Source organism: Amaranthus tricolor, chromosome 1 (assembly GCF_026212465.1).
Source record: "Amaranthus tricolor cultivar Red isolate AtriRed21 chromosome 1, ASM2621246v1, whole genome shotgun sequence".
NCBI lineage: Eukaryota > Viridiplantae > Streptophyta > Magnoliopsida > Caryophyllales > Amaranthaceae > Amaranthus > Amaranthus tricolor.
Window position 1 is genome coordinate 751,414 of NC_080047.1, and position 18,200 is coordinate 769,613.

General features: G+C 34.9%; 2 protein-coding genes and 1 long non-coding RNA gene across 4 annotated transcripts; all 3 read right to left on the reverse strand.

Annotated features, from left to right (window-relative positions):
- Positions 1 to 662: 662 nt before the first annotated feature.
- On the reverse strand, positions 663 to 5,441 carry LOC130797091 (heat shock 70 kDa protein, mitochondrial-like). Its single transcript, XM_057659585.1, has 6 exons — positions 5,193 to 5,441; positions 3,856 to 3,926; positions 3,693 to 3,771; positions 3,023 to 3,589; positions 2,315 to 2,935; positions 663 to 1,536 (listed from the first exon to the last, which is right to left on the reverse strand). The coding sequence occupies exons 1-6, from the start codon at positions 5,256 to 5,258 to the stop codon at positions 910 to 912; spliced, it is 2,031 nt and encodes a 676-aa protein (XP_057515568.1). The 5' UTR covers positions 5,259 to 5,441; the 3' UTR covers positions 663 to 909.
- Positions 5,442 to 6,140: 699 nt separating this feature from the next.
- On the reverse strand, positions 6,141 to 14,089 carry LOC130797099 (uncharacterized). 2 transcript variants are annotated; one of them, XM_057659598.1, is made up of 10 exons: positions 13,921 to 14,089; positions 13,079 to 13,314; positions 12,130 to 12,238; positions 11,590 to 11,950; positions 10,365 to 10,434; positions 10,164 to 10,231; positions 9,104 to 9,219; positions 8,907 to 9,013; positions 7,520 to 7,659; positions 6,141 to 6,681 (listed from the first exon to the last, which is right to left on the reverse strand). In XM_057659598.1, exons 1-10 carry the CDS (start codon positions 13,999 to 14,001, stop codon positions 6,659 to 6,661), a joined length of 1,311 nt encoding a protein of 436 aa, XP_057515581.1. In that variant the 5' UTR covers positions 14,002 to 14,089; the 3' UTR covers positions 6,141 to 6,658. The 2 variants fall into 2 exon arrangements, with proteins under 2 accessions (XP_057515581.1, XP_057515577.1); XM_057659594.1 differs by having other exon boundaries at positions 6,146 to 6,662.
- A 584-nt stretch (positions 14,090 to 14,673) lies between these two features.
- On the reverse strand, positions 14,674 to 16,938 carry LOC130797113 (uncharacterized). Its single transcript, XR_009038786.1, has 3 exons — positions 16,860 to 16,938; positions 15,839 to 15,910; positions 14,674 to 15,157 (listed from the first exon to the last, which is right to left on the reverse strand). It is a non-coding gene; the product is annotated as an uncharacterized LOC130797113 (long non-coding RNA).
- Positions 16,939 to 18,200: the final 1,262 nt, after the last annotated feature.

Sequence of the window (18,200 nt, forward strand, 5' to 3'; positions counted from 1 at the left end):
TAAGAGCTGTAAACATCATTATTCAAAAATACAATTTTTTTAGATTTTTCAGTTTTTTTTGTCATAAGTTAGAACTTTAATTCTAAATCACTTTTCACTTCAGTCTTTGACTTTAGTTATAGCACAAAAACTAATCTTACCCTAGCTACTCAACACTCACCATTTGAGAAACGAGAATGCTAAAGTTGATTCAAATGCAAAAAATACAGAAAATTTAATTTTAAAAGTCAGATCTTTAGATAATTACATGGTTAAAGTCCAACCTTTTATTCAATTTATAAAGGTTTGAACTTTACATGTCATTTTTTTCTATAATTTATTAAGTAGATTGCTTCATAAAGTCAAAAATACATGCAAGTATGGCTACCAAATAATAAAGTAAATCATCAACATATTTTTATAATATTTTAAAATTCTTGATCAATAAAGAGTTAAAATCATTGAGCCTCCTATCTTTATCCAATTTTAAAACTAGTTTAGAATTTTAAATATAGAATCTCGAGAAAATGCAAAATCATACATTACAAAATAAAAATTTGACGTCCAATTGGTTAAAAATTCATCATTACATTAAAAAACTTCACAAAAGTCGTGAAAAAACTTAAAGAGCTTATCCTTAGTACAAAAACTTAAAGACTCCCTCCGTCCTCTGTATAAACCGATTACGTCAAAATTAGTTTGTTATTGCAAAATTTAAGAAACCAAAAGAACCGAGAAAGTATTAAAGAAAATAACTTTCTCACCTTTCTTGCCAAAATTACCTACCTTGTTACAGTGATAACATCTCTCGCCATGAGTAGCTACGAAAACCCAAACAACCCAAACATAATTTGGGGAGAATTTTTTGTTACAATTATTTGAATGGACAAATGTGATTATAAATTTAGAACCAACAATCATTTTAGTCATCTACTTTTTGGCCTCTTCATACTCGGCTTCAGGGGTTTGATCACCGCTTGACGAAGAAGAACTACCGCCCGCATCACCGCCAGAACCACCAGACATATGTTGTCCAATCTTTGACACAGCCTTGTTAGCAGCGTCAGTCTTTTCTTTGATCTCGTTAACGTTCTCACCCTGCATGGCACTTCTCAAATCCGACACAGCATCCTCAATTTCTTTGGAAATTTCACTGGGGATCTTTTCCCTGTACTCATTAAGAGACTTCTCAATACTGTAGATAGTTGTGTCTGCTGTGTTTCTGGTGTCAATGAGATTCTTCCTTTCTTGATCCTTCTGGGCATGGATCTCGGCCTCCTTCACCATTTTCTCGATTTCATCTTCTGAAAGACCACTTGAGGACTTGATTGTGATTTGCTGCTCTTTACCGGTGGACTTATCCTTGGCAGAGACGGTGACAATGCCGTTGGCATCAATGTCAAAAGTCACTTCGATTTGAGGAAGACCTCTTGGAGCAGGTGGGATGCCCTGGAGTTCAAACTCACCAAGCATTTTGTTGTCAGAAGCCATCTCACGTTCACCTTGGAGTACCTTGATACCCACTTGAGTCTGGTTGTCGGCAGCAGTTGAGAATACCTGAATGCAAGAGTCAGGTTAAGAGCTAACAATCTGAACAATAGCAATCTTCACTCATCAACAGTAAAAAAACACACATCAACATACACAAACAAAACTATGCAAAGATGCAATAATTGTGGCAAGTTTAACTCATTCTGAACTAAAGGAATGTAGATTATAGATCACTAGAAGTAATCCAGTATAATCAAGAGTGTCGAAGCAGTCCCTACTCTATAATCATACAATAAAAATCAAGGATGTAAAACAGTTTTAAGAAAAGACACAAAAAAATTTTCCTGTTAGTTTCCCTGATTTCTTTCTATTTAGATACACTGCTATCTGTAAAGATTATTCAAAAGCCAACAATATTTAGATTCTCCGAATTTTCTACCTCTTTCATTTTGTTTGAGAAAAATTAAGTTCTTTTACGAATTCTAAGATATCATACTGACACATTGATCTATGTCACCAACCCTTCAAATAATCACTGAACCACTACTTATTTGATACGCGTCGCAACCAAAAAGAAACTTAACAGAGCCAGGTAATTCTGTTATGCAATGCTCCATCGATTTTATCTTAACTCAAATTAATAATACAAACAAATTTATAAAAAAAAAGCAGCAATAGCACAAAATGGTCAACATGATTATGTGCCCTTCAAATAATAGTGAAGGCCATAGAAGGTTAAAAACGTATTTTCACATCTTAAACAATAAAGAGGCGAGGGCGAAAGCAGAGTATGTGTAGGTGCATTATTACTAAATACTTCTGGAACATGCTAATAAAAGCTTACCTGGCTCTTCTTAGTTGGAATGGTTGTATTTCTGTTGATCAACCTAGTGAAAACACCACCAAGCGTTTCAATACCAAGAGAAAGTGGAGTGACATCCAATAGAAGCAACTCCTTGACATCACCACGTAATATACCGCCCTGGATTGCAGCACCCATAGCAACAGCTTCATCAGGGTTAACTCCTTTGCTTGGAGTTTTCCCAAAGATTTCCTGAACTATCTCTTGAACTTTAGGCACACGTGTCATACCACCAACAAGAAGAACCTCATTGACTTCGGTGAGAGAAACCCCAGCATCCTTCAAACAATTTTTACAAGGACCACGAGTTCTCTCTATCAAGTGCCCTACAAGGCTCTCAAACTTTGACCTAGTGAGCGTGATGTTCAAGTGCTTAGCTCCAGAAGAGTCTGCACTGATGAAGGGGAGACTGATGTCCGTCTGAGATGTTGATGAAAGCTCAATCTTTGCTTTCTCAGCTGCTTCACGAAGCCTTTGCAGGGCAAGACGATCCTTGCTCAGATCAATACCCTCAGTTTTCTTAAACTCGGCCACCAAGAACTCCAACAAAGTGTTGTCAAAGTCCTCTCCTCCCAAAAATGTGTCACCATTGGTAGCTTTTACCTGAATGATCACGATCACTATTTGATTATACAAAAACGATGGGAGAAGCAGCAATAACATAAAGGCTCAAAGAAAAAAGATTAAAACCTCAAATACACCATTGGAGATTTCAAGGATAGAAACATCAAAAGTTCCACCACCAAGATCAAAAACTGCAATAAGACCCTCCTTGTTAGTTGACCCATAAGAAAGAGCAGCAGCAGTGGGTTCATTAATAATTCTCTGAACATCCAGTCCTGCAATTCTCCCAGCATCTTTTGTTGCTTGTCTCTGAGCATCATTGAAGTAAGCTGGAACGGTTACAACGGCCTTGGTAACTGTTTTTCCAAGGTAAGCCTCTGCAGTCTCCTTCATTTTGGTCAAAACAAAGGCTCCAATTTGACTAGGAGAATATTGTTGCCCGTTAGCTTCAACCCAAGCATCTCCGTTTGGAGCCCGGACAATCTTAAAGGGAACCATCTTCATTTCCTTCTGAGTTTGGGGATCATCAAAACGTCTACCAATAAGACGCTTGATCGCATAAAGGGTGTTCGAGGGGTTGGTTACAGCTTGACGCTTAGCTGGGGTACCAACCAGCAGCTCACCCTTTTGGTTGAAGGCAACAATGGATGGTGTAGTTCTAGCACCTTCCGCATTCTCAATTACTTTAGGATTCTACATTATAACATAGGAAACATATTGGAGCGTAAAAGGCTTTTAAATTCAAAACACAATTAACATGACTAAACATTAAAATAAGCACCAAATTGACATTTACCTTCCCTTCCATCACCGCAACACAGGAGTTGGTGGTACCCAAGTCAATACCAATCACATCATTACCTACAGGTCGCGAACTGTGAACAGAATAACCATGTAAGAATCAGTAACATACAATTCCACTTAAATGAGAACAATAAAAAAGTAACTGAGCAATATACCAAAAAGGCCTAGTCAAACTCCATAATCTTTGAGACATATATGGGCTAGCTGTATTAGAATTCCCAGCCAACTGCAGAAACATCCAGAAGAGAACATATGAAAAACAATACTTGATATTAGAAAAATAGCAAAACTAGAAGAACCCTTGAGAACTGCACTATCAATATAAATATGATATTAACTAATAGATATGACTTAACACAACCATTTAAATAATAATATGGAGCTTATTTACAAATGTATAACAAGAATGAAAAGATACAAGTATTCCACACCAACACCAAAATAACATATACAACAATAACAAAAAAGAAAATGAAAAAACATTAGTAGTTAGCTCTTTGGCCTCAACGGATTATGTCATATGACCAACTTAACCGCAAACTTAAGCGGGTGACTAGTCCAATATATATTATATACTCTATAACACCCCTCACACATGAGACAACTATGCAACAAAAGTATCTCACATATTTAGCACTAACAATTCCACAGGGAAAGAGGGGCAAAAAAGGTTTGAACATGTAACCTAAGCTTTTGATACCATGTCGACGAACGAACTTAAACTGATAATTTAGCCCCGAAAATATGTTATACTTCCTCCGTTCCAGATTAGTTGCAACATTAAAATGACACTATTCATTCAACACTCTTAATTTGTGAGTTTTTAATCTATAGTCAAGTGAGATCTTGTCTAATTCATCTCATTGCGAAGATTATTAATATTAAATTTTTATAATTTTTTATCATATATAATTAGAGATATTAAGGATTAAATTAGTCCATTAAGGAAGTATATAATATACTCCATCTGGGTACTATTGATGTTTCTGTTATCAATTCATAATCAACATATTTATCAAGTCAGAGTTTGCTTTCTATTTGAGTCATTTAGTTTTCTAGTTTTTGCTTCTACATCAATGAAAACTGTTGATGCCAAACTACTCTTTCAATTTTGCAAGCAGTTACGATACTTAATCCTCAAACAACTAATTAAAATGGAAACCTTGATAAATTATTGAACTTCACACTACAGAAAACCAAACTTAACAAATAATTTCCAGTTATTTCTACTCTTCCATAAACTTCACACTACATAAAACCAAACTTAACATGATTTAGATCATTTACGTCAAAAAAATATCTGAATTATAATCATCGCAAAAACCGCGTAATTAGACATAAATGAAACGAAAACAAAATCAAGTAATACTCAATAACAGATCAGGAAATACACCACTGAAATGAACAACTAGACATCATTTCTAAGTTAGTAAATGCTAATACAATGACATGAAGTATTAAATTAGCGAAATAGAAGAGGAAAACAAAATACCCGAGTGAAAGCAGAAACATAACGTAATTGATCGTGGCGAAGACATCGACGAAGAACGGTAGCCATGATAGGCAGAAGTAGAGCTTAGATCTGTGAAGCTAGAGAAGACGAACAAGAGCAGCAATTATGTGGTTTAGGGGTTTTCTCTCTCCTCGCTGTCCGTATAGACTCCAGGAAATGGACATGAGAGGTAAGGGTTTAGGGTTTAAGAGGAAAGGTTTCGAACATTCTGGATTAGCTATTTAGCTGTGTTTCTTGTCCTCCAATAATTTTGTTTTATTTTATATGAGTATATATTAATTAATTTAAGAGTTATTTATTTATTTTTTAAAGTAATTAATTATAAATAATTTTATTGTAGAGTTAATTTTTAAAGAAAATAATAATTATACATGGTCATTGCCTCATTGGCATGAGCTACATTAAAAAGCCAATAAATAAAAAAATAATCAAACAATATCTACACTCCTTTTGTCCAAATAAATTTGTCGAGCTTAAGGTTAAAAGTGAAAATATTAGGAGTTATATCTTGTTATGTAATAATTTGATATATTGGTGTATTTGATGAATATGTTTTCATAGTACTTTGCACTTTTATATTTTTTGATTGGTTCAATAACTAAAAAATGTTTGATAAATGAGTGAAAACCAATTTTTTGAAAAATCAAAACGATACATAGATTTTTTCAATGTCATTTGCATTTTTTCTACTTGTTCTCTAATAAATAGCAATAGATAATTTTTATTAGAAGTATCCATAACAATTATCTTGATAAACTAGCTTATCAACCAATACTTTTAGCTATTTAAATGAATTAACTATTTTAGCTAACAATCATTTGCCAAATAGTAATACTAAACGAGAGGATATATTGAATTATGTGAATGATATTAAAATGTAAATAGAGTTAAAAGAATATAGAATTCATTTTAAATAAGGAAATGGATCAAAATTGATGGGAAAGAATCAAATAAAAAATGAGATAAAATAAGAATGCCTACGTTTACATTTTTTAAAAGGTGCATATTCGTGCAACTTATTGAATTTACATGAATAGTAATTATTAAGGTGATTGCTTGTATTGAAGATAAATATTTAAAGAAGAGATAAAAGTGAAATTATACAACAAAATATAAGTAGAGATTAAGTTAAAAGAGGAAATAAAAGATAAAGAATATAATGATTTGAGAAAAAAACAGAGAAAAAAATCTCAAGCTATTGTTGACTCTTCTCATCTGCATAACCAGCTGCTCTTCCTGTTCTACCGATCAGAATGGGCTTCGGTGTTGAGCCATCATGGTGTATGTCTAGACCCTGGTATGATCGCATTGCCAAAAATTCTGCCCCAGATTTCGGAGTGATCTTCGCAAGAGCATTTGCATTTTCATCTCTTAGCCGAAGGGCCTTCTCAGTTGCTACAGCCAATGCAAGGCTGTCCTCACTACCGTCAGTATTCTCTGAAAATTCACCTACAATCAACAAGAATTTCTGTTTGATCGGAATTCAGATAAGGTCATATTGGGTCTCAACGAAGACCATATAGCAAAAACTAATTCCAATCGGGCACTGGGCAGTTTCTAATGGGTCAATGATGTTCTAGAAACTTGGATCGGGATTGTTGTGTTTCATGCTTCTTTGTGCGTTTTTCGTACTCGTTCCTTTCCCTTTATTCGATTGTTTTTCAGGTGCTTAGTGATGTATGCAAGACAATGATGATGAGAAGGCAAAGGAGATCAAACCAAAGTAACGCACTTACGCAGAGTTATAGAAACCCATCAAATGCACAAGGGTCTACATAAAATGGTCTTTTGAAGATCTCTTGGTTCAAGCACTTCTATTTCTTTTCGTATCAATTGAAGGTACACTTTCATATTTACCTGTTAATCGTTTTAGTATGGTATGTGGTTTTAGATTTTTCAAGTTTAGGTATTGTTTAAGTTAATTTCTCATGTTCAATCTTCATTTTCTAGTTTGTTTTACGTTTCTTTCTGTGGTAAAGGAGTATTTAATCTAGTAAGGGGATGGGTGAAGACTCGACCCAAAGCATGAATTAGGCTTAAAAGAGGGAGCTTGATTAATTTGTATTCAAATTAGTTAATTTGGGTTAGGAGTTGGTGAGCACCTAAATTGGCCAAATAGGTTCTTACTTCATTCACCATAAACTTCCATTTACTTATTGAACCTTCGGATCATTTGATTTTACCTTTACATTCACGGGTTGTTTGAGATAGGCTATTAGGTAAAATATTCCAATTGCGAATGCTCATGCTTCCAAGTTGATGAATTTAAAAGACCTAATGTTGGTTAAAATATATATAGAACTTACCTTCATGATCGAATTCTTCAACATATCCACCCCTGATGAAGGAAAATCGTGGTTCATCCGTGTCATCTTCAACTTCAAATGATGGCATATTCATCAGATCTCTGAATTCCGTTGTATATTCCCCTGTCCACTGGCTCCCTCTGCAGGAGTACATTGCAGATTCTAATTAAATCAGTAATAGTGATTCACAAATCGAGTATAGTAGCAATTGTTTAAATGAAAAGGAAATTTCCATAAATATGGGAAATGAAAAGGGAAATTCCATAAATAAGGGAAAGAAAGCGAGATATAGGCTTTATAGAGCTTTTGGCTCACTGGGGAGATAATGGCCTCTCGAAAGTGAGCTACCTATTTCATGATTTTCATCATTCAATTTTCATTTTAACACCATTATTCGTATCATCTTCTTCATTCCATTATTACTTAAACTGGCAGTTTGTTAAAAGATTGTTCTGCGTATGACAGCCAAAAGATGCACTAACTAAACAAATGCCAGTCGAATATATAGAAGATGTCTAGTGATCATTTTTAGTGAGAATCAGGAGGCAAAGAATGTCAAAACATCCAAGTATAAAATTTATAGCACAACAGTTAAGATGAATTTAGAACCCTGGATCGTGGAATGACATTAGTAGTCAGATTAAAACCACATTAGGAAAATACAGAATGGCTTTTATCAGGGAATTTTGGCCAAAAGATTTTTAAAGAAATTGGTTCAAAAACATTACTATAGGATAATATAAGTACTCCCTCGGTCTGGTTGAGTTTGCCCTAGATAACAAAAAGGGAAGTCCCTTTGAATTTTCCCCTTCAACAAAGAGAAATCGAGTATCACTTTTTCCTTCCTCTTTCTCTCTAACTCCCCACCCACTTCTTGAAAAAATAACTTCTTGTTATGGTGCAAACTCAAAGTGGTAGGAGTAATCACCATATGATTTGACGGATTTGAACGCAACTCCCTGTACCGAAGAACCAGAACCAAATAATGGTATGAAATAGAGGTGTTCATTAGGGATATCGGGTCGATTTCTGGTCAGATGTTTCAGGTTGGTTCAAAATTGGGTCATGTATCCATGTTGGTTATTTCATAATTAGTAATCAATTTTAACGTCGGGTCAAATCGGACTTGGCTACAAGGTTGGATTAAGTTGGGGTCTGTTTTGAACATCTCTAGTATAAAATATGTACCCATATACAAATGCGCTCACATTTGCAACTAGTAAACGTAAACACAAATATTAGTTCTTTAGATTCACCATTTCTCCTCAGCAAACAGAAAATATGGGAAAGATTGACATGTATGCATATGAATGCACAAATCCAACGATAAAGGCAAACAATATCTCAAAGTACTTGAGCATGGTCATAAGTCTTAAGGATATAGCACCTGTTGAAAGCAAGCATGGCCTCAAATGGAGTGATGATTGGCGCAAGGAACTCTTTGCTATCCAACAGCGCGGTTTGAGCACAAGATACATAGATAAATACATCACACTGCCATCCAAAACCGAAAATTATTATGGATTCAATTAACGGATTTCAGATAGCACAAACAAATACTAGAAGACATTAGAATTTATCTACCTCAGGGAAGTTACCAAGCTTTGCTGGGTTTGGTCTCCCAGCAACAATTGTATATGCCTTCTTTCCAGCTTTTGTGATCAAATCTTTCATTTGATGAATCATGTGAAGATAACCAGCTGCAGCAAAAAGCATGCAACACGAAAGATTAGAAAATAAAGCCTCTACAGCATCCAGGCAAAGCTATGCGTTATAATCATATAGACAATACTAGATTGTTTTACTTTTCTACAGTACCACAGATGTTTCATGCTTACACAAAAAAGCAGCAATTTGAAGGAGCAATGATTTAATGAGATCTTACATATTAGGCTTCACGGAGGGGAGAAGGCAAGCAACGGAACTAAGCAAGAGAACATTTTTAACACTTTACAACTTCATATAAAAAGTTATCCTACTAAATTCACACAGTATGATTGATCTACTGACCGTTCTATGATAATGCGTGAAGTCTACCATAGCATATTAGAAGTGAAGATTCATGATCTATATAGTAGACTTAAATTTAAGAACTTTTGTAGAGAACCCTTATGTCACTCGTACTCATATACCCATGTCCATCTTTTTGTGTCTCATGTCCAACTAGGTTATTTTAAATAAAAAAACCCAAAAAAACCCAATATTTGGAACCAAATTGAATTTGTCAAAGGCCCGAAATGGGTGCTTGAGGTAAAGTGAAGAATTTGAGCAACATCGAGACATGTTAACAACTTTTTAGACGGCTCAGAACCTCAACACTATGGCTTGTCCAACAGCCATGTTAGCAATTTTTCTAGACGCCTCAGCAACTAAGGGGCAGCACTGCCTAGTGCCTAGGTATGTGCACATAAAAAGGTAAGAGGAAGACTTTATTAAGTAGCAAAGTGAGATCAATAGAAGTATAAATTAAGATAAAGATAATGAGAAATTTCACATTTCGTATGCAGACAATTCAATAGACCATTCAACTATTCTACATACAGTTCATATCAACCAAGTCCGGAATTTCCTACATCTACAATATCATTGGATTTCAAGGCACATGGTCAAGAAAGTTGCAAGGAGTCAAGAAGAAACAGTGTACCTACGCCAAGAGTCCCAACCAGGATTCCAACAATATTAGCATCCTTTGCCTTTTCCACCAGGTAATATCTGAAAGACATTATTCTCATTGTTAATATTGTCTAATTGCATATATATCACCACCTAATACATGCTTCTAGAAAATCGAGAAAATAAAAAATAGAAAACGCATGTAACAAGATATGAAGCCTATTAATATTACCTACGTTTAAGAATCCTAGTTATTTGGGATACATCTGTAATCAGGCACTTTTCTGCAGGATCATATCTCACTGCAACCAAAAAAACAAATTACTCATGGACATATGTAAAAGCAATACTTTATAAAGAAAACAAAATGCTTGTTGCTTTTACGATGGAAAAGAATTTAGAAGAAACAACTTGATTGTTTTGTATTGACAATAATACTTCCATAACTCACAAGGTCCACCTTAAAAAAGCTATGCATTCAAAGTTCTATCATAAATAGTGAATTATATCAAGTTTTAACCTTAGAAGTTATGAATATAAAGAGTTCAAGTCAGATAGATCATAACATAAACACTTTAGCATAAATTTAAAACTCCCTCCGTCCCTTTGAATTTAACAAACTTTCCTTTTCGATACGTTTTTTAATCTTGCAACATGGCTGGTGGCCCTACATTTTCTTTTTTAATCACATTTACAACCATTCTCTCTATTCATCTCATCCATAATTTTCTTTCATCCACTTATTTCTTATCTTATTCTTCAACTGGATAATATAATAATATAACCTAATCCCTGCGCATCAATCTCAAAGACTGAAGGAGTACCAAAATTTCGAGTTCATCATCAACATCACATGCGTATTGACTATCTCCGCCATCATTGAATAATTATATGTAAAGGAAGCATAATATACCACAATAAACTAATGAGTATAATGGAATGAAAAGGATTTGAGGCTATTACAAGTTATGGGACTTTGTCCCACATCGGTTGTATGGGCAACTAATGTGGGGTTTATAGAGTAAATAACTATCTCAAATACTACACTAATCTTTTGGGTAAGTTCTCTTTATTCTATAACAATGGTAACAGAGCCGACTCTAAGTGGTGGCATAAGCGTGAACATTGTAGTTGAGATTGGATTATGAATGTAATGGAATGAATTTGAGGCCATTACAAGTTTATAAGACTTTGTCCCACATCAATTGTATGGGCAACTAATGTGGGATTAATAGAGTAAATGGGCTCTTTCACCTACTAGGCTAGTATTTTGGGTGAGTTCTTTTGTTTATTCTATAACATATTATTTCCTTTAAAGACCCAAACAATAATATAGTCCACAAAATTCGTCATTATTGCAACCAAGAAAGGCTAAAAATAGATGAGCATTATTAAACCTTTCCAAGGACTTCATTCGAAGCAATGCCAGCAATATAGTGTTCAGAAAAAATCCATACCAATTTCGCAAGTATTAAAAGTCAGCACAATATTTGCAAATGCTGAATTATCAGGTCCAATCCAAAAAACTAAGTAATCTTCTATCCGCCGGTCATTTGGTAAACTCCAAGTAAGACCACTAATGTTATATGATTTATGAACATTTGCATTACTAGCTTCATGACAATCCAAAAGGTTATTAGCAACTTCAATGTGACCAATAGATGTATTCTGGTCTTTGGGTGGAGTAACAGCTGAAGATAAAACACTGGCGCAGCTAATATCCAGCTTGGATGAAGATGTGGACAATTTAAGCGCTTCATCTGCCAATGCCTCTTTCAAATCATGCATTCCATGTGCATATTCTAGCCCAAAAAGAACCTAGGTAAACAAAAATATAAACTGGTAACTATGAACACGTCGTCAGTAAGTCCAAGATGTAGATAACGGTGACACAAAGAAACACAAAATTGCAAGATAAATATTCAGAATAAGAAAAGAAAAAGAAACAAGCCCAACGGAAACACAGAACATTATCTTAACGATTGTCATTGTCTTACCAATACAGGCTTGTTCCTATTTGAATTAGTACCGCATATTTTCTGTGAGCAGTCTGCAACATCTATATCCGCCTTTCCAAAAACAAAAAAAGCTGGAAGAGTTGATGTCCTGCAATAATCAACATCCAGAAAAAACAAGAGGCTAAACCGAAAGGGAAGAAATAGAAACTATATGCAGTTTACATGTATGAATATATGACAAGTATAAATGCAGAGGAAATGACAATATATACAATTTAGACATGAGCACGTATTTAGTTGCTATATTGTTGCATCCCAAACACACTACAAAATAGCTAAGACATAAATGACTCAAAACATTACCTAGTACAACATTAAGCCATCCAAATTTACAATGCCTAGCTCCTAAGATACTATTGCACATCTATGACTACCTTATACCATGCTTATTAACAATTTTACAAGTCTAGCACTCAACCCTATTGTCAATTTCTCTTAAGAAGTACAAAATTTCCTTGATTTTACACAGAATTCTAGTGATACATCCATTTGTAGCAAAAAGACGTAGTAGCTCGTCTTGTATGAGACCGTCTCATCATGCTCATATAATTAGTCTATTTTTCTAAATGGTCACTTTAAAATTGTAAGTGATCACTTTAACGCACTAAATATATATAGGTCAGTTCAATAGATATAGTTTTAGCATGAGACAGTCTCCTTTAAGAATTTGTGAAAAAGTAAAGAAAATTCATATTAGTCAAAATATGAATAACGGCTCCCTTATTATCTGTCAAAAACTAAGTAGTGGCTCAACACTTCAGTCATATCTAGTAATCATATTGAGCCGTATGAACGCCCACACACATATTAAATGCAATATGCTAAAACTTCGTTGTTTCAGCCAAAAAGTTCGAGGAATCAATCCAATTTTCTAAAAGTTCACAACATAAAGCAAAAACACAACGGAAAATTGTATGGAAATACTTACGGGCTCAAACAAGTATGTCCATAATGTACAACACATTCGGCATTGATATGAGCTGCCCCAACTTCATCAACACAACAACTACCGTAAGTTGTATCAGCCATAACATACAAACCCACATCCCTCCTTCCCTTACCAAGGCATTCTGCCCCATCATCATCACACTTTCGAAGTGCACGAAGCTTTTCTTGTAGTGCTCTCACAACTCTAACCGAATCTTTCAGCAATTCATCAGGAAACTGGTAGTTCATATTAATCAATAATATAACTATTAAAAAAAGGTTATGAGAAAAATTAAGTCAAAAAGAAACTAAGAAAACCCCAGGTAAACCCTAGTCTGCAAACATTAAAGCATAAATAAAACTAAAATGGGCATCTCATGCTAATTGAACTTGAACAAGTACAAGCTTGATTAATAAATAAACTTTATTGATAGAAAAAGGACATGTTGTTTGCAGATCAAACCCAAGGTTAAACCTGTAAAGGGGTAAGCAGATTGGTTTTAGCCTTCAACATTTTACAAGTCATGATTTTAATCAACAAATCAATAACTTTTATAAAACCTAATTCCCTAAATAACACAAAATTCAGTTTAAGAAACACTATAACAATAACAACTATACTAAGCTCCATCATCATTGCATAGAAAAATGCCCAAAGATTCAAACTTTGATTCACAGAAAGAAAATATACTCCATTATAAATGGATTTAGAACATATAAACAAAAAAAAGTGTGGAAAAAGGTAGCGATTTCTTTCTTCAAAACAACCAAAACAATTGGGAGATGAAATAAAGCAACGTATAAAGAACAAAAAATGTAATAAGGTTGAGTAGAGACGAAAACCTGAAGAGCAACCCTATTGAAATTATGGGTATGAATATAATCGGCAGTCCGAGAAATTTCATAACTTGCTTCGAAATCCATTCAAATTTACTGATTTATTAGGGAAGAAATGAGGGGAAGAAGTGAAGAATTGGGTTCAGAAATGAGTTCGTTCTCTTTGTTCTTTCTTATGAGAATGTGCAATGGCGGCTTAACTATACGCACGTGATCAGCACATGCGTGATACTTGTGTTGGCCAAGAGTGTTCTAAAATATCCGATTTAAATTATTCGATACTAGTATAAAAACTCGTGCAATGCATTAATTTAAAACACATAAAAATATAATTTCAATGAATAATGCAAGTATATTATCGTGATTAAATTTATCGAATATGTGATTTTTTTAACGAAAAAACTTAAATTCATCGCGTTTTCATTTAATTGAAATATATATCAAATTCTAGATCAGGCATATAAAAATGCTATAAGCCTATAATAAATTATATAAATATTTTACCTGATTTAACTCAAATTTTTAATAAATTTCAGATTTTAAATTAGATAAATATTATTATGTAATCAACAATCATCTACTAAAATAATTACATTTGTCAAGCATCCCTAAATATGACATTTGTCATTTCCTAACATTTTTATTAATATGTATGATTAGGTTTTTTATTTGATTTTTGAAAGTAGGTGTAACACCCCTGAATTTCAGACCCTTCAAGGGTGTCACTTGTAGAAATAAATAATTATTTAAATAGGAAAAAGAAAGAGATGACGTTTGAAAACTTCCAAACAAAATCCTACGGAAATTTCGGCAGCATCTGCCTTGAAATTTGACGCGCCGAAGATTTAGACAAACGATAAATCATCATAATGAAGAGGCATCAATGGCCTCGTAACAGAATCACGGCGGAAAGGTCATCGCCAAAACCTCTGTCGACATGCTAAGCATGGATCGTGGTTCCCATGTAAACACTTGGGTTTTCCAAGCAAAAAGATAATCCACTGTACAAGCCATTCAAGATACTATAACAAAATATAAAACGATATAAATCTTTGCAGCGGAACGAATTACATCAAAAGGAGGACTCATGCCTCAACCAAAACATACACACTTTCAATTCGAAATCACATGTAGCGTCAAAAATGGTTCGAACAGGGCACGCGTCAAGGTTCTCACTCGATCCCCCCCCATATGCAATGCAAGGAAACTCCAAAACCTGCAAGACCTATCTACGACGCCCCTGCTGCTCAACGTAAAGTCATAGACCAAACGTGTCATAGCAAGGCCATCAGAGACAAGCCGTCAACAAGGAAACAAGCAGTACACGTCAGTATCTAGCAACAAGTTATACATGCAACCAACAATCAATTCAACAAAACGAGGGAAGAAAGACACTCCAATGTATAAAAACCTACTCCAACCATTCCTCACTTCTGTGCACTTCTCAATGCCTTCACCATTTTCTATTTCTTCCTTAATTCCACGTATCATCTTTTGTGACTAGAGGCCACCATATTGGGGTTTGCAAGACCCACATGGCAACACCTCAGCCAAGGGCGGTGACGGCCATGCCGGCGCCCAATGGCAAAGTATGATCATACCCCCGTACAGCGACCATATATAGATGATCCATGCCTCCGGGAACTAAACCAACTGGGGTACCAATCCAGTGGAGTCACAGTAACATCCAACTTAATATCTCATCAATAAGGGACTCATTCCCATTCCATCTCATATAATCCAACATTCTACTCTCGCGATATCAGAACTCAATCTCTACCATCTTGACAACCGATTTTCACTTGTAACACAAACTTAACAGTATTTAAATAGCAAATCATATTCAACCTAGCTCGTATAATATTATCACGCAAGGAAAATATATTGAAGATGCATGCAAGAATCAGTTACTGCGTGTACTTACCTGCACTGCAAGATGACAAGCCACAAAAATCGCTTCGAAGGGGTTCTTACGCCCCTCTTATGAACCGGGCACCTATACACGTTTAAAGTAAGACTAATAAGCCTACTTCACATCATTTACGAAGCACCGACTCCATACAAGCTACGCTATTAGCCAATTAAGTTTCGATTCAAGCTAATACGCATTCTACGCATGCTCATGCAATAAATTCAACCCATGTTCATACATGAACTACGCCATCAATTCCAATCAAACCATAACATTAGATTCTAGTCAGGTTTATATCAAGATATGTTCAAGAACACGTAATACATGACGTTACACTTAATAACAATCATATCACCTATGATAGTAGTGGTTTATTATTTTTCCAAGGTTTTTAGAGTGAAACGATTAAGAATAAATTAGATTTGTAGCTTGGCGAATCAATAACGATTCGTATAATTTGGGTCAAAGTCACCCAACTTAGCGACACAATTGAACATATCAGTATAGCAACCGAGCTCAAAACTAACCACCTCATCAACGACTATAACCACGATAATACTTTCATTAATGACAATCGCTACCTTAATTCGTCTCAGTAATTATTATTATCGTTTACTCTACAACAATGGATATTAACAATACTAGTCACCATTCATCCAAAGTGTCACATACACAAGCTTATACAAGATTTCCAATACAAAACATCATCCAAGCCACAAAAATAGTATATACTACTTTTAATTCATCCACCCCTAACTTATTCAAGTTCAATTCACACTTTCAAATGCTTACCCACTTTAAATCTTATTAAGATATAACTTAATCCAAGCTAAGATTCATGAATTTACCCAAATTACTACCTTTAAATTCATCATAATATAAACACTAACTTATCTAATTTCAGATCACCATAATAATCAAACCCATAACAAAATCAAGATATTCATACTCCAATTTAACAAATATGAACTCTAAATAATAAGAAATCAAATATCAACACATACAAACTTAATTTGGGTAAGAGATTGCTCACAAGGGGAACTAGAAATGGGTGAGGGTATAAGTGGTTTTTGTAGTGGTGTGGAGCACGAAAATGGTGGAGGAACCACCTCCTGCGGCTGCTGTACCTGCTGGTGGCTCACGAAACAGCCGCTGCTGTGGTCGTTCGTGGTGAGGCTGCTGCTTGTAGTGCGTAGGGGAGGGAAAACGCGGCTGTGCTGCTGCGGGCTGCTCACGGTGGTCTGCTGGTGGTCTGGTGTGCCGGCAGCTGCTGTGGGCCGTGAGGGAGAGGGAATTGAGAGAGGGAAGGGAGAAGAGAAGGAGGGGAGGGAGGAGTGACGGCTCAAGCAAGAAAAAAAAAGGGTTTCATGCCTTTTATCCTTGTTATTATTATTATCATGTTTATTTATTTATTTATTTAGATTCATTTTTTTCTTGCGAGGCCTAACTAAGAGACTCACCTTCGGGGGCTTAGACGTTTTAATAAAATAATCATTTTAATTCGAACCTCTTTATTTTTGAATCGTAATTATATTTTTAATATATATATATAAGTTAACATTTAAATTCGTATACGAAAGAAATTTATTAAAATAATTTCATAAATAATTGTAAAGTCTTTAAAAACTATTAAAATATTAAATAATTACTTCATTAAAATCTCTATTAAAATATTAAATAATTACTTCATTAAAATCTCGGGGTGTTACAGACTACCCCCTTAAAAGGAGTTTCGTCCCCGAAACTAGCGCAACCAAGGTACTAATTGTGAGAATTTACATTTGTAATAACTCAAGAAGGTGTCTTAACGGTTTTAAGCCCAAGGAATTAACTCAAAGATCGCGACTTATTGATGCTATTATACTCGCTCTGTCCAAATATTCGTAAATATTTCGTTTCGTGCATTCATAATCATCTAAATTAACTCAACACCCAATCAAAACATGTAATTGTCACACATTTGACTTAACACGATCAATCAAAAGCATGCAAATTTGTAATAGGTCGGTATCATAAAAGAGAAAATACGTGCGAACGTACGAAATTTTATCGCATTCTACCCCCCTTAAAAACTTAGTTACGACCCCGTAACTCACTAACCTCGGAAAAAAGGTGTGGGTATTTCTCACGCATGGAATGCTCAGTTTCCCACGTTGCCTCCTGTGTGCGCTGGTTATCCCAAAGAACTTTCACCATGTTTATATCTTTTCTCCTCGTACTACGCACCTTAGAATCTAAGATCTTGATAGGCTTCTCTTCATAAGATAAATTCTCATCAAGGTCTAAGGGCTCAGGATCTAGCACGTGAGATTTATCAGGGACATATCTCTTCAACTGCGAAATGTGAAACACATCATGGACCTTACCCAACTCA